Here is a 24,127-nt window from a genome sequence, read left to right on the forward strand (position 1 = left end):
AAAAAATATATATATTATTTTTTACTTTTTGTAAAAAAAAAAAAAAATGGGGGTGTACCTGAACACATTGTACATGGCCAGTATATTAAAATATTAGCACAAAATATGATTTTTTATTAGTAATTAATTATTGAATTTATGATATTCTAAAGACAAAATAGACATTTAAAAACAGATGCTAGAGCATGCAGTACAGATGTCTAATCAAAACTTTATTTGAGGTTTTAGGGAGAGGCATAATATGACACTATAAAAGCAAATAACACAAATAAATGAAATGTAGAATAGATCGTAGTAAAGTAAACAGATTGTTTATCAATCACACTGTGGCGCAGGAGAGCAAGCGAGCGCGCGCACTGTGCTCATGCACGAGCAGGAGTCATTGACGCGGCGGCGCGCACGTGACGTCACGCAGCCGGCTTTTCTCTCTCTCCGCTCCTCCTCGCGCAGCTGCTGCTCTGGTCTGCAGACATGGCGAACGTCGTAGACACTAAACTCTACGACATCCTCGGAGTATCTCCGTCAGCCACCGAAAACGAGCTTAAAAAGGTAGAGACAGACCTTTCCGCCCCGCGCATCGCACAATAACAAAGCCAAAGATGCGCGTGACGTGGGATGCTGCATGTTGGGGGAGCAGCCACTGGTGTGTTTTGCAGGTTGTTGAGATCCTCCAGTGTGGCCTTTTTTTTTGGATCTGGAAATAATTTGGGGAAGGGTTTGAAATGTATACGTTCAGATATATAGTTTGTTTACTATGTGTATTGCTGTAAGTGTGCTTATGCTGTGTGAGCATCAGCCAGGTGCTGCAGACAGATGAAGGTGCTTCTTGCAGTTCAAAAGCTTTACAGTGGAAGGAGATGCTTAGCTTACCAGCTGCTGTGTCGAACCTGAGCTGGTATCTGATATGCAATGAGTTCGAGATGGTTAATGCAACGTGAATGCCTTGTTTTAGGTATTTTTAAAATATGAATCGTCATGTTTGTTTTCAGTCCTTTGTTAGAAGGTGAACGGGCTCTGGCCTTCATCCCCAAGTTGCCTGCGTGTTATGCTGGCTTTTTGTTGTTGTTAGATTGTGTCCACAAAGGATTTCAGAGAGCACAGCAAGACCAAAAATAAGGCCAGATATGTGGATTTATGACACAGTAGATACATGAAATAACTAGTAATGCGGATTCAAAGTCACTAGGTCCACGAAAATGCACAATCCATGGAATGTGCGTCGTGCAAAATAGTCCTGTTCATGCATGGTTTTGAAATCAGCTTGTTTTGAACTGTCAAATGTGGAGGAAATTGGGATCTTCACCTCCATACTCAATTTTTCAATGGGTTTTCATGACAAATAGCATCAGTTTAAAGGGTTAGTTCAACCAAATTCTCTCATTAATTACCCTCAAGTTGTTCCAACTTTGGAATACAAATGAAGATATTTTCTGTCCCTTCATTGACAGTCTATGCAACTACCAAGTTCATAAAGAGATCGTAAAACGAATCCATATGAATTGAGTGGTTTAGTCAAAATTTTCTGAAGAGACTAATGAACAGATTTAATTTAGTCTTTTATTCACATATAAACATGATCAGCGAACATAAACAGAAGCTCAACCGAACCTGCTTGACACGCGAGAACAAACCTCTCACACGAGAATGAACCTCATTGGTTCTCGCATGTCAAGCGAACATGCTTGGGCTTCCGTTTACCCAAACTGATGTGCGAGTTGATGAATGTTTATATGTGAATAAAAGCCTAAATTCAATCTGTTCATCATTTAAAGCAATCATGTCTCTTCAGAAAATTTAGGACTAAACCGCTCGATTCATATGGATTCGTTTTGCGATCTCTTTATGAATTTTTTGAAGCATCAAATTGGTAGTTGCGTAGCTGTCCATGGAGGGACAGAAAGCTCTCAGATTTCATCAAAAAGATCTTCATTTGTGTTCTGAAGATGATCGAAAGTCTTCCGGGTTTGGAACAACATGAGGGTGAGTAGCCTAATTAATGACAGAATTTTTATTTTTGGGTGAACTATTCCTTAAATAATAACAGATCGATAGCCAATTGGAAAGGATGTTGATGAAATATTATGCAGTGTGACATAGTACATAGTAACACTGATTAGAAAATAGTTTATGATTATTCTTAACTATTTACATGTTGTTTCGTGGCCTCAGATTAATTGAGAGACTACATGGAATCTTTTTTGAATTTCTAAAAATTCATTTGTCAAACTGCAGGACTATTTAAAATGTTTAAATGTGTTTGTACATTTTCATTTAATTACTTACTTAATTATAAGTACTATTTAAAAAAGAATTAGAAAATAATAATAAATTAAAACATTTGTTCCAACGTGCTAGGGTGTTTGCCATTTCATTATGTTGTAGCTAAGGTGAACTGGGTGGTTGCTAGGTGGTTACTTGATAAACTTTTTGATTTGAGTTAACTTTAAATTTCTTTGATATTCTAGCTTCTATGGCGCTGGTCCCTCTTTCAATGTAAATCTATGAGAAATTAATATTTATCAGACTGAACATATAAGTTTCAAACAACTCTGATTATGGGAATTAGTAATGGTACTATTTAGTACATCAACACTAATTAGTGAGGTTTTGTGATTTTCAGGCATACCGGAAACTAGCAAAAGAGTACCACCCTGATAAAAACCCCAATGCAGGTGACAAGGTGAGTTCTCATTCTATGGAAGTTCTGAAAGCCATTAATGAAATAATAATAATTTGACCTTTTTGTTAATTCAATATATTTGTGTTAGTTTAAGGAGATTAGTTTTGCATATGAGGTACTTACTAACCCGGAGAAGAAGGACTTGTATGACCGGTATGGAGAACAGGGCTTGCGTGAGGGTGGCGGTGGTGGAGCCGGAATGGAGGACATCTTCTCTCACATCTTTGGTGGAGGTCTGTTCGGCTTTATGGGCGGCCAGAGCACCAGGAACCGGAATGGTGGCCGACGGAGAGGAGAGGACATGATACATCCACTGAAGTGAGTGAATATGAAAACAAAACCTCTGCTTTTTTTTTTCTGGAGAACCTGAGAAGTCGAAAAATAAAGTAGTTAAAAATGGAAAATTATTCTCTGCATGACCTATTTTTAAGTCAGCATGAAATCAAAATTGATTTTTTAAATGTTTTTGTGCATGATTTATCTGTGCACATTATTCCAAAGAAAAGTAAAGTGGTGAGTTAAAATTTAAATTGTAATAAAAGAAAAGTTCTTTAAATTTTGAAACAATTTTTTTTTTTTTAAATACCTAATAGAGTGTCTTTGGAAGATCTGTACAATGGAAAAACAACCAAACTACAGCTAAGCAAGAACGTACTCTGCAGTGCATGCAGTGGGTGAGTGTTTTAAGCTGGATTTTATGCAACATCTTTAAGGATTATAAAAATGAAAGAGGACCTATATGTATTTGTTTTGGGTGTCTACTAGAATAGGTTTTCATGCTTGAATGTTAAAAAACAAATTATTTTTCACATTGCAGCTGCACCTCTCTTCTGAGTCTGTCAGTAACTTTCTGGGGTGCGTTTGCCGAAAGCATCGTTAGCCAACTATGGCCGCAAGTTCCGTAGTTATTAGCATAGTTCAACAAGTCAGTGTTTCCCGAAACAATAGTTCCAATGAACATTCACAAACAGCATCGCAAAGATGTGTGGTTGGAATGACAGCATAATTTCTAGTTTGTATGAGGTGTGGACTTAAAGGTCCCGTATTATGCCCCTTTTCACAAGATGTAAAATAAGTCTATGATGTCCCCAGAGTGTGTATGTGAAGTTTCAGCTCAAAATACCCAACAGATCATTTTTTACAGCATGTTTAAATTGTCATTTTTTGGGGCTCAGAAAAACGCGCTGTTTCAGTGTGTGCCCTTTAAATGCAAATAAGCTGCTGCTGGACGACACAGGGGGCGGAGCTTCATGAGCTCGCGCTCAGTCTCTCAGGACAAATTCATCTCACGGAATGATGATAATATCAGAAACTCTCAGTAACAGTGTTCATTTCGAGTCGGACAATAATTCCTACAGAGTCAGAGTGCTGTATAGAGGTGATACAGGTATAGTTTAGTAGTTTAATTACGGTTATTATAACGTATTTGTCATCTGCTTGTAGGCTATGTATCCATTATTTATTAATAGCCTACAAGTCTGCTGTCTGAATGATGATCAAACATATACTGATGAGTTTAATAAAGTTTATTGTACATCACACAAAAGATGAAGCGTCAGTTTTACTTCAGAAAATCACCGTAAGAGCTGAGTAAATACAGTAAGTTATTAGAAGTGCGCAAGTACATAAACGAATTTCGGTAGAGTTGAGGGAGTATTCCTGTGGGCGGAGGTTAGTCAAGAAACGGTTCTAGTGACGTCATTAAAGAAGGAAGTAGAGGGATGTAGTCCAAACGGGCTGTTCGATGTAGGCGACTTCTGTTAAATAAAATATCTCGCTTGGCATTGAACTTTGAGCTTTATAATTTTACAGATATTATTTATACTCTAACAACAACATTACACACTAACTAAAGTTTGAAACATGGGATCACGAAGAACGGGACCTTTAAGTCCTTATCTTGAGCAAAATAAGCAAGCAGACATTCAGTACAATCATATCTTTTATTTTGAATACATACAAATGTCATTTACGTCTTTCAGTTTGTCAAGAGATTTAAAGCGCTGTTTTTTGAAGAGTGCGTATGTGCTCTAGTACGTAAGAACGAGCCTATATTTATTCTGAAAATAAAGCAAAATAACAGAAAAATGGGAATTGGTCCTCAGATGCCATGTCCGTAATTTATAGTAAAAAATCTAGCATTAATTCGATTCATTAATATAAGTTTTTACTCCACTACCTGCATGACATCATTAACCAATGTGTTTGAACGACAATTTTGCGACAGTGCGGTTTCGGGAAACAGTTGTGACTAGCTGGTTGATTTCTTCAACGATGCATCATACTATGGTAGTTAAGCAGTGAGTCAAGTCATTCTACGGGAAACACAACCATGCTTAGTAGGGGTGTATCAATACCCTTATGTCACGATTCTGTACGTCTTAAAGCAGAGGCTGAGTTGGCAGCATTAATGATCCACAAAGGGGGATACATTACAGGCAAAACTTTGTTGCAGGAACATTTTGGCAATGAACAGAAAGTTGCATCGAAATGAATAAAGCTTTGTCATGGCCTCAAATTAAAGCTGAAGATGTGAATGCTTTGCAAGAAAACAGTCTTTTTCTTAGAGGCTGCGGTAATGTCATGGAGGAAGTGCAATATATGTATGATTTGGACATGCCTGCCAATATGATGATAATTATAAAGAAACTGCCTAACAGACTCCGGGATAAAATGGAGAACAGAGGCTTGTGAACTACAAGAAAGACACAAACGCAGAGTTTCCTTCATTGATATTGTTCACTTTTTAGAACATCGAGTCAAAGTTGTAACAGACACGGTATTTGGAAACATACAGGATGTACCACAACTTCGGCCTGGAATAAAAGGAACCAGCTTTGCTACCACGGTGGTCGCTGCAAGCAAAGAAAGCGCATCCGAAAATACAACAAGAAAAAGGTTGGCTATGATAGGAAAGAATGTTTCTGCTGTAGAGGTGCACACACATTGGGTATGTGTCCTCAGGTGAGAAAACAATCCCACAAAGAGAAGATTGGCTTCTTGAGAGAAAGTGGAATTTGTTTTGGGTGTTTGTGTATTGGGCACATCAGCAAAGAGTGCTAAAAACGTCTTTGTTGAGATGTTTGTGGTCTTAGACATCCCACTTTGCTGCATATCTTTCCCAAAGTAAAAGTATATATACGATATAACTGAGAAGAAATAAAAAAATGGCAGTGGATGTTGTCTTAGTATCTAGTGGTCTTACTGGGGCTGGTGATCATGATTGTAAACTCCCGATTGTGCCTGTACAGATCAAGGCCAAGAAAGGCAGCAAAATTGTCACTACTTATGCATTTTTAGATCAAGGGAACACCGCTGTGTTTTGTACGGAGAGTTTAATGAGAAGACTCAACCTCACAGGAACCAAAGTGCGGATACTTCTATGAACTATGGGGCAAGAAAAGGTTGTAGTAGTCATGTTCTATCTGGACTGGAGGTAGCTGGCTTGAATGGCCACAACCTTTGTGAATTACATCGAGTCTATACACAGGAAAGTATGCCTGTTCATAAAGGGAATATACCTAGAGTAAGAGATCTTCAAAGATGGTCCCATTTAAAGAGTGTTCATTACCTGAGATTTAGGCAGGGATTGAGCTCCTGATAGGGACAAATGTTCCTAAAGCATTGGAACCATTGGAGGTAATCCACAGCGTTAATGATGGAACATATGCAACATTTTGGGATGGACTGTGAATGGCCCACTCACTGGAGACAGTGAGAACTAAATGGATTGTGCTCAGCTAGAAGTCACCGTCAACAGAATTTCAGTTGTGAATTTGGAAGACATATGGCAACAGCAGTTTAAAATGGACTTCCCAGGATGTAGCCAAGATGAACAAACTGGCTATTCAAAAGAAGATCAAAAATTCATGGAAATGGTGACACATTCTGTCAAACTTGTTGATGGGCATTATGAGATTGGTTTACCTCTGAGAAAGAGAGTTCAAATGCCAAACAATCGTAAAATTGTGGAACAATGTGCTTTGCATCTAAAGAGGAGACTTCAAAAAGATTCAGGTTTTTTTTGCTGACTGTAAAGCCTTTATGAAGGATATGGTCTCCAAAGGTTATGTAGAGCGAGTACCAGCAGAGGATATAACACGTAGTGATGGAAAGATCTGGTACATCCCACATCATGGTGTCTACCATCCCACTAAGAAAAAAATCTGTGTGGTATTTGATTGTGGAACAAGTTTTCAGCGAACATCACTTAATGCTCAACTCTTGCAAGGACCAGACCTTAACCAGCTCACTCATTGGAGTGATGATAAGATTCAGAAAAGAACCAGTGGTGATCATGGCAGATGTAGAATCAATGTTCCATTTGAGTAAGAGTACCAGCTGATGTTGTTGATTTGTTAAGGTTTCTTTGGTGGCCCGATGGGGACTTAAGTCAAGATCCAGTTGACTTTAGGATGTGGGTACATCGCAAACTTTGCACTTAGGAAATGTGGACAAGATCATAAAGAGCAGTTCAACAGGGAAACAGTGGATAAAATGTTACATTCCTTTTATGTTGATGATTGTTTGGTTTCAGTCACTTCAGTTGAACAAGCGATAACCTTGTACCAGGAGCTTGTATCCATATGCGCCAAAGGTGGATTTAGGCTCACAAAATGGATGAGCAACAGGCGTCAAGTGCTAGACGTAATACCGGTGGATGAAAGAGCAAAGACAGTGAAAGACTTGAGCATGGATTGGGATTCTCCATCAGTTGAGAGAGAGTGTTGGGAGTGCAGTGGTGCATTCAGTCTGACGTATTCAAGTTCAAGATTGTAATCAAAGACAGACCTCTGACCAGAAGAGGAATCCTATCCATGATTAGTTCCATCTATGATCCATTGGGAATTGTGAGGCCTGTAGTGTTGTCTGCAAAAAAAATCTTGCAAGATATCTGCAAAGGAGATTCAGGATGGGATGATGTCTTGCCTGAATTGGTTGTTAAAAAATGGACCACATGGCTGCAATAACTTCACCATCTGGAAAGTTGTGCTTGCCAGATGTTTAAAACCTCTCAACTTTGGTGACATCACAAATGCACAGTTACATAATTTATTTGATGCGAGCCAGGATGGATATGGAACTGTGACATACTTGCTTTTACACAACATGCATTCTCAAGTACTTAATGCTTTTATCATGGGAAAATCAAGAGTAGCACCAATTAAGTCTGTTACCATCCCTCGTGTGGAGCTCATTGCTGCTACCATGGCAAGCCGAATGGATGTGTTATGGAAGAAAGAACTGCATCTGCAGCTTCAAGATTCCGTCTTTTGGTCGACAGTGCTTCTGTTCTCAAGTACATCAAGAATGAGACCTCACGATTTCAAATATTTGTAGCCAATCGAGTGACAGAAATCCTCAAGGCCTCTCAAGCTTCACAGTGGAGATATGTAGACACAGCAAGCAATCCAGCTGATGTTGCTTCCAGAGGATCAACTGTCAACGTGTTTCTTAAGAACAAGACATGGACATCAGGTCCTGCCTTTCTTCTTCTTAATGAAAGTAAGTGGCCTGCTAATCTTAATGAACTTAAGAAGCTTGAAGTGGATGACCCTGAGGTCAAGAAAAGCATTGAGGTTAACTTTGTACAGCTCAAAGAAGAGGATGATGTGCTTTCACGTTTTCTTCTTGGTTCCGTTTAAAGAAAGTATTGGCTTGGATTTTGAAATTTAAGAATCTGCTCTTGTCTTTTAGTCAGAACTGAGACTTGCCTGAGACAACTGAGCCACATTCAGTGACACATTCAGGTTGGTGGACGATTGAGTGGGGCATCAATAGCTGAAGAATCCAAACATCCTGTCATTTTGGCCAAGAATACTCACATCTCAGATATACTCCTGAGACACATACACAAGGAGGTAGGACATGCTGGTCGTAATCATGTTGTCCAAATTACGTGGAAGCTATTATAAATGGTCGTCCAATTACCTTAGCATCCACAGACTCCAGTGACTTGGAAGCATTAACACCAAACCACCTGTTGCTTTTGAGGACTTCACCATCTTCACCACCAGGAGAATTCAAAAAGGATGATGTTTATGCTTGTAAATGATGGAAACAAGTCCAGTACATGTCAGATTTGTTCTGGAAGAGATGGGTTCAGGATTACTTACCGCAGCTTCAAGAACGTCAGAAATGGTCAAGAGTCAAACGCAACTTTAAATCAGGAGACATAGTGCTTATAGTGGATAACACAGCACCTTGAAACTCTTGGTTTATGGGACGCATAATTCAAACTTTTCCAGACAGAAAAGGATTTGTGCGTCATGTGCAAATTAAGACTAAAAGCAGCTGTCTGGACAGGCCGATAACCAAGGTCTGTCTTCTGCAAGAAGCAGAATATGGATAACTTTTTACCTGACATTTTTTGATTTTGACATTGGCCTATGAGCTTGACAGAGATTAACTGGAAAGAATACTTTGAGTATGAGTATGAAAACTTTTTTGGCTTGACTTTTTTTCAAGATTTTTCCTTTTTTGGAAGAAGAAATGGACATTATATGATGTTGTTAATGCATTAATTATAAAAATTCATGTCTCTAATGAAAATGGAATCATTATTTGATAATTAGGGGCTGGAATGTAGTAGACATGAAAGAGTTCATGTTTTTGATTGTGACGTGATCATGGTGGGGGGTAGGAATGTGAATATTAGTCACCTGTTCACTGATTGAGATGGAGAGGGGGGTGAGCAGGGACGATGTATTCTTTGTTAACCACTAAACTTTGTACCATCAAGAAACATCAGTCTGTGCAAAAAAGAAAAGCTAGTAAAAGTTATTTTTCTTCACCGATGTTTTATTTTTGCGTTACAAGTGCATAAAGTCCCTGTCTTAGTCTCTCAGTGGTTTTATCATTGGAGTGAGAAGTAGCTATACCCCCCTTAACTCTTCTTCTTCATCAGTCAAGGGGGTAAAACGGGGGCAGTGCAGAAGTGCGCCACGTGTAGGGGCCGTGGCATGCGGATCATGATCAGACAGTTGGCTCCTGGTATGGTACAGCAGATGCAGTCTGTGTGCACTGACTGCAATGGAGAGGGTGAGAATTCAGTACTACTTTTCATTGTTTATATGCAGTGAACATGATTTGTGATGGTCTAAATTCAACATTTTAACTTGGTTGTGTTTGTAGGGGAGGTGATCCATGAGAAAGACCGCTGTAAAGAGTGTGACGGCCGTAAGGTGAGTAAAGAGGTGAAGGTCTTGGAGGTGCACGTGGATAAAGGAATGAAACATGGACAGAAGATCACATTCACCGGAGAGGCGGACCAGTCGCCCAACACAGAGCCTGGAGACATTATACTGGTGATGCAGGAGAAAGATCATGAGGTAAAACACACACAAAGAGCAGAATAGAGATAATAGTTGGACTCTAAATAACAATTTTTTTTTTTTGACCAATACTTTATTGTGCTTTTCTTACGAACAAAGTTACCAGCATTAACACTGACCAATTTTCATTGAGTGAATTCAGTGTGGAGGACATAACTGAAAACAAATATAAAACTGATATACACAAGAGAAACAGATACACATACATGAATAATAATAATAATTAAAAAAAAATAACTACCGGTATATATATAATGTCAGAGATGGATGAATAAAAACTATTTGGATTGTCGGCTAATGGTTACAGTAATTAAGAACTTTTTCAATGCTCTTCCTTAGATAAATGTGCACACTGGAGTCTATGAATGTATTCTGTAGGTTATATATAATATATAGGTTACAATAAAAGTCATTAAGTTACCAAACAACAGGCTGAGAATTACTAAATAACATTTATATCTTTTTTCAGTACCCTGGTAAAATGACTGCTCATAAAAAACAACATTACTTGTGCTGCATACATGATTTAAAATTTTGGTTAGGATTAATTTCAACTTAAATTTGATGCTGAAGCATGAATATTGTTTTGATAAATGATTGTACACATTGTTTAATTTACATGTATGCATCACTTTCTGGCTATTAGGATGTGCTGTTTTGCAGAATGAGAATATTTACATTATAGAAATATAACATTAAAATGTAAGTAATTGCATTTTCCACTACTTTTAAAGAACAAAACCTTCAGTATGATGTCTTTGTATGCAGGAGTTCCGTCGTGATGGAAACGATCTGCACATTTGCCACAAGATTGGCCTGGTGGAGGCACTCTGTGGATTTCAGTTCATGCTCACGCACCTTGATGGACGGCATCTCGTCATCAAATATCCCCCTGGCAAAGTCATTGAGCCAGGTGAGCACAGGTCTTTTTGGGGGTTCAATGTTTTGTTCTTGTTTTTATAGAATATTTTCTAGGAATTGTCCTTGTGTCCTTTGTCAGGTTCTATAAGGGTCGTCCGGGGGGAAGGAATGCCTCAGTACAGAAACCCTTTTGAGAAAGGAGATCTGTTCATCAAGTTTGACGTGCAGTTTCCTGAGAACGGCTGGATCAGCACAGAGAAACTAACGGTGAGTTTCCAGCAGTGTTGATGTTGTTGACTAAAACTATTTTTTTTTTTAAATCATTTATTGAAATAAAGCTAAAATAAAATACAAATAATAAATAAATCAAAATTCAACTTAAGCGTAAAAAGAACATTTTAAATGAAATAACACAATTACACTGAAAATATAAAAATAAATCAAAATATTCATTAAATACTATAATAGTATATAAATAACACTGGTTTTCAAAAGTACACACATATTAGGTAAATTTTTTAGTTTTTATCTTAATAGTCCTTTTAGAACATTCTTTGCATCTGAAGCGTGCCTATGAAATCAAAATTTAAGTGTTTTTTTTTTTTTTTTGCTTTTATTAATATGCTAGCCTTAAGGTTATGAATAAGCTGGTGTGTTCCAAAATAATGACAAAATTCGCATTTAGGAAATACAAGCATTCAAAACTTAGTCTCTCAGTTCCGCTAAAATGGATCGCGGATTTTTATGACATCACCGCTGACTTCAGCTTCTCATCAAATCTTCTGTCCAATCAAATGCTCACTAGAATGTAAAGCGTAAAGCACCTGGCCAAAGCGACCGTTGACATGTCACGGAGGAATATGGGTTGGAGATGTGTTTTCGGTTGCTCAAGTTTTATTCCGTTTTCCAACTGTACGTTGGTCAAAAATGAAATGGCTAGAATTTATTCATACCTCTACCAACAGTGCTCGGATTTGCTTCCATGAGTCTGTGAGGTAAACCAAACGCTATTGGCTTTTTGAAAAAGGGGAGGAGCCATTTAATATGTCCCGCCTTAGCTTCCTGTTTCAGTGGAATTACATCACCACATCATACAAAGCTGCGCGTTCAAAGGCAATTCAGTGGGCCTTTAAAATGCGTTCTAAAGTCTCTTACCAGGTCTTGCAGACTTTGACTGAAGACGAATAGCTCCATCTCGTCAGGTCCACTCACTGATGTACCTTATTTCATGTGTGTCTGTTCATACAGGAGTTGGAAGATCTGTTGCCGTCACGTACAGAGGTTCCCGTCATCTCAGCGGATGCGGAGGAAGTGGATCTGCAGGATTTTGACCTCAGTCAGGGATCAGCAGGCAGTCACCGCCGTGAAGCTTACAACGACAGCTCTGACGAAGAAGGGGGTCCGCATGGTCCGGGGGTGCAGTGCGCCCACCAGTAGTCCCACAATTCTTTGCAAGTTTTGTTTGGGGAAGTGTTTAGATTCCCTTTTGTCGGACAGATTTCATCCTCACCCTCCACGTTTAATCATATAGTGAACCGAACACACACACTTGCAGTACACATAGACATACACTTACACTTGCATTATTTACTGCAATCTCACATGCAAACCTACAAATAAATTCATTCATGCGCCGTTTTAAAAGAAAAGACAAGCATAACTAGAGGCAAAGCAAAATAATTTATTCACTACTTTCATTTCCATTGTAGACTTTCACAGTATATATGCTCTCTGAATATATAAAACGCAATGTCTGTGGGGAAGCAGACTGTGTTGTTTAAGTTATAATTAACACGCACGCACGCACAAGTTTGTTTTAAAAGACTGAGGCATTGTGCAGTTTTCTGGAGTTCAATAAAATGTTCAAACGTGTCTCATTATATACTTGCATTGTCAAGGTATTCAGGCATTGTCAGTCATCTTGTACTATTAATTCAGAGGAAGTGCTGGTTTCTATTCAATGGCAGGACAGGATAATATGCATGTGGGCGTCACACTGAGATGAATACAAAACAAAGCAAACCAAACTCAAAAGTGTTTTAATGTGCTCACTGTCTATGATAAAGTTAAGAGTCATGCAATTTATTATTTGCCAAAGAAACACAACAGTCTTCTTAAAAGATCAACAGCCAATGTGTGTGCATGCATTGTAAGCACTAATATAAACTTATAGAGGGTGGCATTTATCATTGGCAATTAGGAAAGTGTTTGAACCTTGAGCAAAAGTTGCTATCGTTTAAACAGAGTTACTTTTGTGCTCCTACATCAATAAAGTTGATGAATGTTTTACTGTGTGTTCTGTACGTTTGTGGAAATGGGTTTGAGTATGCACTAGTGTCCTTCTTCGGTTTCGGTCATACGTTGAGCTGTGGGCGCAAGAAGCTCTTTAAATCCTGCTGTATTTCTATAAAACCGAAACAAATAGATTAGTACAACTTTCATTTTCTGCTAGTGAGAACCTCTTGATTTTCTTTCTCCACAAATGGAAAAAACTAGCATATTTCTGATGCTGCTCTTTTTGAATCGCCATAGGCTGTTTTGTGTGGAAGCCAATGTAAAATGTAATTTTGAGGAGAGAAAAAATCAGAATTGCATGAACCTTTTGTATTTTTTTTATTCTGTGGCAGAAACAAGCTTCCATATAATTATGTCATTGAAAGTATCACTTTCAACTTTTAATACATATATCGTAATTTTGGACTTATGTCATAATTAGGACTTTCTATGTCATAATTTCGACATTTCATATCACAAATATTACTTAGTATGTCATAATTTGGACTTTTTATATTATAATTTTGGTAACACTTTATTTTAAGGTGGCGCACAGTAGTTACATGTTACTACATGTACTTACTATAGTAATAACAGTAAATTATGGATAATTATAAGTAAACAAACCCTAACCCTTACCATCAGTCTATAGTAAGCACACATAGTTAATTAAAATTACTTATTTGAGTAAGTAGGCTACAATGTAACTATTTTAATGTCATAATTATGATTTACCAAAGCATTATTTTTTATGTGTTGGTCCATAAGACTTAGGAGATCAGGAACAAGAGTGAATGATACAATCATTTTAATTTAATTAGTTCTTTAGATGACATAAAATACCTAATGATCACTGTCAGAATGAGCTAGCCTAGCATGTGTGCGCATACGTTACCTCTCTCGTCTGGTCTGGAGAATGCATGAGCGTTCTCTCCTCATCTGCTGGAGTTTCTCTCTTACTAAAGTTTTCTGCTGTAGCTCATCCTCCTAGAACATTCAATCAACATTTACATCATGTCCACACAGTGGTGTGTGAAAGAATGCACATGAATTTGTGTGTACCTGTCGTAGTGTGTCGGTCAGATGCCTGAGTGTGTCTTCCTGCGTCAGGCCCAACAGATCTTCATCTGCCTTCCGACTCTGGACGATGGCCAGTCGCTCTTGAACCTCAACAGATCAAAACAATATACTTGCAATTCAATAGTCAACTATAAACTTCATTAAATCAAAAGTGACCCTGTTTACATATTTAATTTGCATTCCTGGTCTTACTGTGCGCATTTGGCAGTGAATATCCTGTTTCACCCAAAAACTTCATATTATGAAAGTAAAATGGGTTATGAATTCAAAAAGCATAGGATATGGCCTTTTTAACTAAATATTCCACAAATAAAACATTAAATGAAGCCAATTTATGCCATTCTTTGGTCAATCCTAATTATGACATAAAGGCCTTGTTTCACAGACAGACAGGGCTTAGAATAATCCAGGATTAGGCCTTAGTTCAATTAGGACATTTAAGTACCTTTATAAACGAGCCTTAGAAAAAAAAAAAACATTACTGGTGTGCATCTTGAGACTAAACAATGGCACTGACATATTTTAAGATATAACAGACAGTGCAAGTTGCTTTCAGTTAAAACAATTCAAACATGCATTTTAGGGACTAGGTTTAAACCTTGTCTGTGAAACGGGATTATGACATATTATGACCAGTCAAAAATATAAGATAAAGTAATAATAATGACACAGTCAAAATTCAAATAAAAAGTCTTAAAATACTTTTTGTCTTCATTTCAACTTTTTGTAAAAAAAATTTAACCATTATGATTTCATAATTTTCACTTTATCTCATAACTATGACTTAGTATCTCATAATTCTGGCTTTTCTATCTCATAATTATGTCATGTCATAATTTCACCATGTCTCATCATTTGTGATCAGTTTCTCATGTAAACTTTTCATGTCAAGTATAATCTACCAAAAGCATGATTTTTGTTGTTGTTGTGTGGCAGAAATAAGCTTCCATAAATATTGTGAAGTATTCCAATATTATTATGTAGATGGCAGATGGTGAGTTTGCTCACTCTGAGTAGTTGTCTGTCTCTGTCCCGTTGCCAGCGTCGCTCTGCTCTCCTCTGGATGTCCACAAGGCAGCGCATGGTGGCCTCCCGCTGTAACTGCTGCTCCTCACCCGCTCTCTCACAGATCTCCTGGTTCCTCTGCTCCTGAAGTGAGACCTCCATCTCAAGGGTCTCCAATGTTTGCGTGGGTTCAGCGCCTGGGAAATGGACACTTGCTGGTGGCGTGTCAGTGTTTTGTAGCAGCTGTGAAGGAGAGACGGGCTGATGGGTGTCCCCGAGAGGTTGCCGTGTGAACTCTCCATCTCTTATATCCTCCTGTTGCTGCCCAGCCTGAAAAAAAAAAAGCATGTGATATTTGTTGTATAATTATTGTGAAATAAAGATTCCTTGAGATTTCAGATTTCAAAGACAAAGTGATAGAAAAACATTCTGAGAAAAACACTGGATATTGACTGTAGCCTTGTTTGTTTTGTTTCAGTTCCAGCTTTAATTCTTGGGTTTGAGAAATACACTATAAAATTGAAAATTATTATTGTTATTAGTATTATTTTCAACATGCATTAACTTTTAAGTTAATTTTAGGTTTTAAGAAACCCTAGGGGGGTTTCTGAGATTGTGTGAAAAACTAAACTGGGAACACTTTACAATAAGGTTCATTAATTAAAGGAGACATATCATGCTTTTAAATCATTCCTTTTTACATATAAATCATACATTTGTAGTCTATATAAAGCGGAACTGCAATGCTTGGGTCTGAATTCCTCATTATTATAGCTCCACAGGCCCCTTTTCTACCCCTTTTCTGATGTGCGTCTGAGAGCAACTCGTTTTGGTGCGGTCTCTTTAAATACAATTGAGACACTTCATATCCCGCCCCCTCTCCAGGATGCAGAGGTGACACTCGGTTCAACTCCACCCCGTTCGGCCATTTTTGTAGTTTGATAGCAGAGATACGATTATCTAGCGGCACAGAAACTTTTTATTCACACGTTATTAACAAAATGTCAACAACGGAAGACTTGTCCAGCCAGCCTTACATGTTCGAGCCAGAGTCGGAGCCGGAGCGAGATGAAAATGAAGACGACGAACCTGCAGAACAACGTCTTCATATGGATGTATCGCAATGGTGTGTTACTGTATTTACACATGAAACTTTGGTCTTCCGACCTTTTACCACCGTGTCGATTTATTTTAATTAATATGTGCGAGGGAGAGAGAGCAAGACAGCGTCTAGTTTGGAGACGGTGAAGTCTTGTTTACACTTTCGCCTGGCTCCGAAGAGAGAGAGTGCGCGTGCGCGACCGGGTCTCTCTCTCTCTGCTCGTTCTTTCAGTTAAACATGCGCCCTGTCACATGCGCGGCAGTTCATCTACATTAGACGGTGTAATGAAGCGTGTGGGTTACTACATCCAACAACCGAACATTTTAACTTACCCTCTCGTATCTTCTGCATCCTTTAGCTTGGACTACAAAATTGCAGCGAGAAATAAAAATGGCGGATTGCTCGAAGTGTTGGGCTGGAAGTCGATGTCCTTATTTGGCAGTTCCGCTGCAAATACTGTGACGTAATAGTTCAAAAAACGTCATAGAGAACAGAAAAATCGGAACAGGTTGAAAATATGACCAAAATAGAATATAAAGATATCAACGAAGCACCTGAAGAGAATAATTTAAACTTTTCTGTACTTATAAACACTCCAAATATACAACAAAATGCATTTAAGGGCTAAAAAAGTGGATTTAGCATGATATGTCCCCTTTAGTTAACATTAGTTAATGTATTAACTAACATGAACTAACAATGAGCAAAACATTTGTTACAGTATTTATTAATATTTGTTAATGTTAGTTAATAAAAATACAGCTGTTCATTGTTTCTACATGTTAGTTCACAGTGCATTAACTAACGTTAACAAATACAACCTTTGATTTTAATAATGTATTAGTAAACGTTGAAATTAATATTAACTAAGATTATTAAATGCTGTAGAAGTACTGTTCACTCTTAGTTCATGTTAACTAAGGTAGTTAAATGATGTTAACTAATGAACTTTATTGTAAAGTGTTACCACTAAACTAAACTAAACTTAAATTAACTTAACTAGATAAAGACAAAATAAATACTTAAAAATGTTTCATTACATTTTAATAATAAAATACTAACTCACAAAGGAGTAACCTGCAAAAATGTTAAGATGTGATATTCATATCTTTTGAAAATTGTGTGCATTATTACAATCTAGGGCACTTCAAGTAGATATTTTATATCACAGGTTTTCATCTAACAAACAAAAAAGACTGAGAACCCAGATCTATTCCTAATTTTACGTATTATATATACAAAAAGTAATACAGCTACTGACACAGAGGAACACGTTACGGTTCAAAAGTAATTTGAAGTGACACTCTTACTGTGATGAAGCCTGAATGGTCTTGTTGGATCAGTGTCTGTGTCTCTCCTTTCTCACTCTCTGAATGCGTTTCTTCATACTGTGCACTTCGCTGCAGTGAGACAGAGCTTATGTTCTCCTGGTGTGTGTAAATGCTCACATCATGTGGATTTGTGTCAGGGACGTGTGTGTTATTATCTCCATCCTCCTGCACAGTAATAGAGACGGCCTCTTCTTTCTGTTGAGTCAAGGTCACTTCCTGTAGAAATCAAACCTTTCTATGTATAAACGAACAGTTTGAGGTGGTTTAACACAGAAAGAGTGCACGTGTGTTTTGCATATGTACCTGAATGTGATTCTCTCCGTGGGTTGGTTTGCTCCAGGCCAGTGTGATCAGAGAGTTTTGTTTCTCCACTGAAATCTCCTCATGGTCTCCTTTGCTCTTAATGTCTCCTTCTTCTCTTTTTCTGTCACCGTCTCTCGTCTCCATCATGCTCACTTCATTTCTTGGCTCTTTGACACACACAATCTCTAAATATGGAGTATCTTCTGGATCTAAAACCATGCCACATCCTTCAAACACAGAAATACAGAATAAATGCCTAGCCTGTATCTCAACAAGTTAATGCAATTTTAATTTATACACTACCATCAAATTTTTTTTTTAAAGGTGCATTAAGCAACTTTTCATGTTAAAAATACCCGTTTTCTAACCCATACATGCTTAAACAATTGCCTGATGGGCTGAATGAGCCCTTCTCTGATCACTGAGATTGTCTCTATAATCCTGTAAAGTAAAATAAATAAGAGGGATTCGGGCCGGAATTTTAGACTGGGCGTGACGTCATGCGCGTTCACGGCACGCTCACATAGCTATGCCTGGCAGGTTTGTGTATTCGCCGGCATTCTCCGTAGAAGATGGATTGTAAGAGACCTGCTTATAGTTCATTTCAAACACCAACGCAAACTCCACGTAAGATAAAAAAAAGAAAACTTTTGTCCGTGAGCGTGCACACCTCTGGTTGCAGTTTCGCTTGCCGCCAGAGGGGGCATAGTTCTGCAAAAACTCAGAGACTTGCTTAATGCACCTTTAAGGAAATAATACTTTTATTCAGCGAGGATGCATTAAATTGATCAAAAGTGACATTAAAAAAATGTATGATGTCACAAAAGATTTATATTTCAGATAAATGCTGCTCTTTTGAACTTTCTATTCATCATAGAATCCTGAAAAAAAAAAAAAACATAAACATGGTTTCCACAAAAATCTTAAGCATCACAACTGTTTTCAACATTGATAATAACAAGAAACATTTTTCATGAGCAGCAAATCAGCATTTCTGAAGGATCACGTGACACTGAAGACTGAAATTCAACTCTGCCATCACAGGAATAAATTACATTTGAAATATATTCAAATAGAAAACACTTATTTTCAATTTCAGTAATGTTTTTAATAATTATTTTATCAAATAAAAGTAGCCTTAGTGAGCATAAGAGACTTCTTTCAAAAACATTAACAAATCTTGAACGCTAGTGTACACTTTCTCGTACCCCTGTGTAAAACTTCATCTGTAAGGCATTATATTATGGATGTGGCATATGAATGTTTGTCAATTACCAGTGCAGAGTTCTTGTTTTTCACCATCTGACAGCTCTTCATGCTCCTGTTCAGTCCTCTCTCTCTCCTAACAGAGACACAGGAAACAGTTACTCACCTTGTATTCCCTTCAATTAAAAATCTAGTTCATCTCTTCAAGTGAAGGTTCTTCAGTGGTTTCTTCAAGTACTTTAGGTTGAGCAAAGACTATTCTAAGTATCAAGTTCTAAAAGTAAAGGGTTCTTGAGTTGTACTGGTTCTGTGGATATAAAAAAAAGAACCATTTTTCTTAGTGTGAAGGACATTTTAAAAATCTAAAGATCCCTTTTCCACTATAAAGTGTAGGCTCTTCAGAACATTGCTTAGGTTCTAGGTATCATCTGTTAAAAGCAAAAGAGGCCTTGCTCTAGATCCAATACATAGATGATTTTGGCATCAGGAAAGCATGATATGTGATTGGTGATGTCTAAGTGTGGAAGTCATTTGTCATTACGGTTTCAGCGTTCACTGTGTTGGTGCCTCTGCTGGTGTGTGCTGGCACACGTGACTGCAAAACTTCATGCAGGTTGTAGAAACTGGGTCCATGCAGTTCACTCTCATATTTGTGAAGCAAAGTCCAAAGACCCTCGGGGTCCTGAGAAAGGAAAGAGACTGGATCAAACAAGCTATTAAAAAGATAGAGACGTCAAAAATTGTGGTTTAAATCTCATTTATCACACTGAAAATTGTCCATTTGAGTGCACTGCATTGTGTGATGCCTGGGATTTGCACATTTTAGCAAACATAGTGGGTGTTTTCCATGCATACTGAAATTTCACAGACAGTGCTAAGCATACATACTAAATACTGCAGAAATAATGATAGTATGCTATTCAGAACATAGCATGAGAGATTCACCAAATCTGGCAGAGAGTATAAAACAGTCCAGGCCTCATCTTCATGTGCTTGTGTCAGCTTAGTCAGCAAATGAATGGCACATTCCACCCATGAGACATCTATCCGAGAACACCCTGGGGCGAAGGGTCCAGTATAAGAACCATGTGCTTCCTGTAGAGCAGCTTTAATCTGCTGCAGGCTCAACACACAACTCGGATCCACTGCGTTTCCGTGGACCACATCTTAAACACACAAATATACACTTTTAATGAAAACCAGAGAAGGCATATTTTACTGCTGATGTGCTTCTAATGCTAAATTACTAGTCATTATGGCGAGTTCCCCCCAAAATTAAATGCAAATCTGGATTTGGAACAACACGAGAGTGAGTAAATAATGACAGAATAATAATTTTGGGGGGAACTTTCCCTTTAATAGTGATATTTGTGTTTTTATGTGTATATGATTAACTGTTGTTTTCCTGGATGTTTCGGAGCCCCTGGAGGTCGCTCAGGGAAACCCTGTGCAAGATCTCCAACAATTGTTTCCTTTCCTGCTCCTGACACAGAACCAAAAACTGCAGCACAGCCTGATGGGTAAGAAAATAAACAACTTACAATAAAACTGCACATAACACAAGCATATAAGAGAAATATTGCTGGCTTCAAGTCATGTTGGAATGAATGTATTTTTGAGATAATCATACATGAATGTATGTATTTAGCAGTAGTACTGTTGATAAAGCTGATACCAAATGAGGAGACCAAATAACTTATGAAGAGACCAAATTATTTTCCCATGTTTTTCCATCATTCTCTGTGGGAGCACAAAAATGACAAAATGTCGTTCAAAAGTTTGGGGTCAGTGTTTTTTTTGGGAAAGAGAGAATTAAATTGATCAAAAGTGTCAGTAAAGACATTTAAAATGTTACAAAAGATTTCAATAAAAAAAATGCTGTTTTTTTCAAAGAATCCAGAAGAAAAATGTACAATGTAAAACTTTTTTTTCAACATTCACAATGGTAAGAAATGTTTCTTGAGCAGCAAATCAGCATATTAATTATTTCTGAAAGATCATGTGACACTGAAGACTGAAAATTCAGCTTTATTTGTATATATCATTTTAAATTGTAATAATAATTTTCACAATATTACTGTTTTTACTGTATTTTTGACCAAATAAATGCAGCCTTGGTTAGCATACGAGACTTTTTCAAAAACATTAAAAATTGTACCCCACAAATGGACCTCAAACTTTTGGTGGTGATTAAATAACAATTGCACATTCAATGCAAATGAAGATAATACATTTTATTTATATTTTTAAAAAGTCTTTCTGTCTTTGTCAGTAAGTGAACAAGAAAAATTGGCCAACAAGTTCATTTTATTCCAACTTGAACATATAACACAACGTAACTTTCAAATTCATAAACAGGAATTTGGAAGATTTGTATTACAGTACCTGCTGTGCGCAATTTCCTTTTTTCCAGCCCTGCTGTTTTTTAGCGGTGGGATCCACGTTTTCCTGAAGCCAGATTCTAGAGAGTTCCTGACTGACTGAGCCTCTCATATAAGGCCTAGAACACACAGAGATAGTTTTTATTCAAGCTTGCACACTTTGGAGTAAAAATTTGTGTACGAGTCAGCATACAGTCAGTGTTTTAAATCCCATATTTAACACGCTCACCATCTGTCCCAGTGCTGTCTGGCGACCAGCAGTGCTGTGTAGGACTGTTCTTCTCTCTCAGCTCTCCGCACAGCGACGCACAAACTGAGATATATTACACGCAGAGCTTCCTGTCCCACTCTGCAGGAGCAATAAATCACATCACAACATTGTGCAACCATTAGCATAGGTATTACCATTAATATAATAGATTGATATTGACATTAAAAAGTCATGCTTAACTATGGCAGTATGTGAATGTCAACATTTCTAGTTATGCATGCTCAAATTTCAAGTTCAAGTTCAAGTTAAACATTTATTTAGCCATTTCAACATTACAGTTGATAGGAATTTGTCTTGGTATGCTCACATATACAACTTAATTAACAACAATACACTGACACAACAACACATTCCACACATATACCTCACATCTACCCCCCAATAACATCAAATACACAGACATGACCAACACACATTGCACATTAAATGTGTCAGCGGGTTATGAACCAGTCCATAAGTGCTTGGTGCAAAAGGCACAAGGCAAATACTCATAAAGCATAAGGAGTTAAGATTGGGGTACGTAAGGGTGAGTGGTGGGGTGGAAAACATCCAACTAGTTCATAAATTTAATTTAACATAAGCCTTCAATGTTCTAGCTTCAGACCATGTTTAAATAACATATGGCTTGGGGATAGGTACTATCTCTGAAGCGTGATGTTAAACCGATGATGCTTCTGTACCTCTTCCCCGAGGGCAGTAGAGTGAACAAGTGATGTGCTGGGTGATAGGGGTCAGTGGTGATGTTTCTCGCCTTCTTAATAATTCTGGAGTCGTAGTGTGAGGCTATGGTAGGCAGACTACAGCCAATGATCTTGGAGGCTCTGCTCACTACTTTCTCTAGCTGTTGCTTACCCTGACTGGTCGCATTACCGTACCAGGACAGGATAGAGAAGGTCAGCACGCCTTCTATGACGGCTCGGTAGAAATGAGTCATGCCTTTCTGGCTAACCCCAAATTTCCTCAACTGAGGGAGAAAATAAAGTCTCTGATGGGCTTTGCTTACAATGAGACTGATATTCAGGTCCTATGAGAGGGACTGGTGAATGGTGGTGCCCAAGAAACGGAAGGAAGAGACCCTCTCAACAACCTGATCATTGATGGAGAGGGGAAGGTGCCGAACTGACTTCTTCCTAAAGTCCACTATCATCTCTTTAGTTTTAGATGTACTGAGGATTAAGTTATTGACCTCACACCACTTCACCAGCTGTTCTACTTCACCCCGATAACTAGATTCATCCCCATCAGAGATAAGACCTATTACAGTGGTATCATCTGCGAATTTTGGACGTACAGTTATTAGTATAAAGACAAAATAAAAGAGGAGACAGGACAAAACCTTGTGGGGCGCCAGCCGCCAGTGTTAAGAACCCTGGTTGATGACACATGATTATTAATTTTAACATATTGTTTCCTGCAGGACAAAAAATTCAAGATCCATTAACACAGTACAGTATTAAGACCTATGGCTAGAAGAGAGTTATACAGTCTGACCGGGATAATAGTGTTAAAAGCTGAACTAAAATCAAGGAATAAGACATGGACATATGTGTTCTTAGACTCAAGATGTTGGAGAATAAAATGTGTGCCTAATGACACTGCATCATCCACTCCCCTATTCGCCCTGTAGGCAAACTGATGATGATCCAGTGTAATATGCGCTATACGTTCCTACAGACTAAGCGCTCGAACACCTTCATAACAACAGACGTGAGTGCAACAGGCCTGTAATCATTAAGGCAGGTGATGTTAAATAATAATCATAGCCGATTTAAAACAAGTGGGTACTATTGAAGAAATGATAGACCAATTGAAAATGTAAGTGAGTATGGGAGTAAGCTGGTCTGCACAGCTCCTCAGTGTAGCTGGTGCGATACCATCAGGCCCCACTGCTTCTTGTCATTGTGTTTGTGTTGCATTCTCAGGGTGGCCAGTAGAGGCACTATAGTGGGCAAAAACCGGCAAAAACATTAAACCTTCTTCTATGGTGTATTCTGTCTGGTGTATTCGAACTACTGATGCTGTTAGCCAATCACATACATCTATTAGAATTCATCAACCAATGAACACAACTGAATGACCTGTTCATGAGCGTGCAGATTGCTTCCTTCTCATCTTGATAATGTGACTCCAGCTCCAACAGGAAGATGACAGCGGACCAAGCCTGTTCCCTCGGTTTGGATGACCAAGCCTGATCTCTAGGTTTAACACTCTCAGGACAGCCTCGCAAGACCACAGAATCACAGCTCCTACCATATTCATCAAATAGATTTAAGTAGTAATGTATTTGGTGAGACTTTAC

At 38.1% G+C, this 24,127-nt stretch overlaps 2 protein-coding genes across 2 annotated transcripts; one reads left to right on the forward strand and one right to left on the reverse strand.

The window, feature by feature from the left end:
- The first annotated feature begins 388 nt into the window (after positions 1–388).
- On the forward strand, positions 389–12,411 carry dnaja2b (DnaJ heat shock protein family (Hsp40) member A2b). The gene is made up of 9 exons (XM_079873489.1): positions 389–549; positions 2,621–2,680; positions 2,769–2,998; positions 3,274–3,354; positions 9,588–9,721; positions 9,815–10,011; positions 10,783–10,927; positions 11,015–11,142; positions 12,124–12,411. Exons 1-9 carry the CDS (start codon positions 472–474, stop codon positions 12,310–12,312), a joined length of 1,242 nt encoding a protein of 413 aa, XP_079729615.1. The 5' UTR covers positions 389–471; the 3' UTR covers positions 12,313–12,411.
- A 126-nt stretch (positions 12,412–12,537) lies between these two features.
- On the reverse strand, positions 12,538–21,947 carry LOC307160567 (uncharacterized protein; the record flags this gene model as incomplete). The annotated part of the gene is made up of 12 exons (XM_079874725.1): positions 12,538–13,279; positions 14,045–14,136; positions 14,212–14,316; positions 15,238–15,564; positions 17,647–17,883; positions 17,971–18,197; positions 19,246–19,312; positions 19,718–19,858; positions 20,122–20,342; positions 20,572–20,689; positions 21,562–21,676; positions 21,787–21,947. 12 exons carry the CDS (start codon positions 21,945–21,947, stop codon positions 13,207–13,209), a joined length of 1,884 nt encoding a protein of 627 aa, XP_079730851.1. The 3' UTR covers positions 12,538–13,206.
- Positions 21,948–24,127: the final 2,180 nt, after the last annotated feature.

Source organism: Squalius cephalus, assembly GCF_949319135.1.
Source record: "Squalius cephalus genome assembly, chromosome: 6".
In the NCBI taxonomy this organism is placed as follows: domain Eukaryota; kingdom Metazoa; phylum Chordata; class Actinopteri; order Cypriniformes; family Leuciscidae; genus Squalius; species Squalius cephalus.

Excerpts from the sequence above, each read along its gene's own strand:
- dnaja2b (XM_079873489.1), top strand. The coding sequence starts at position 472 with ATGGCGAACGTCGTAGACACTAAACTCTACGACATCCTCGGAGTATCT. Across the intron at positions 2,999-3,273 it reads GACATGATACATCCACTGAA|AGTGTCTTTGGAAGATCTGT; the intron begins GTGAGTGAATAT and ends AATACCTAATAG. Across the intron at positions 11,143-12,123 it reads TCAGCACAGAGAAACTAACG|GAGTTGGAAGATCTGTTGCC; the intron begins GTGAGTTTCCAG and ends CTGTTCATACAG.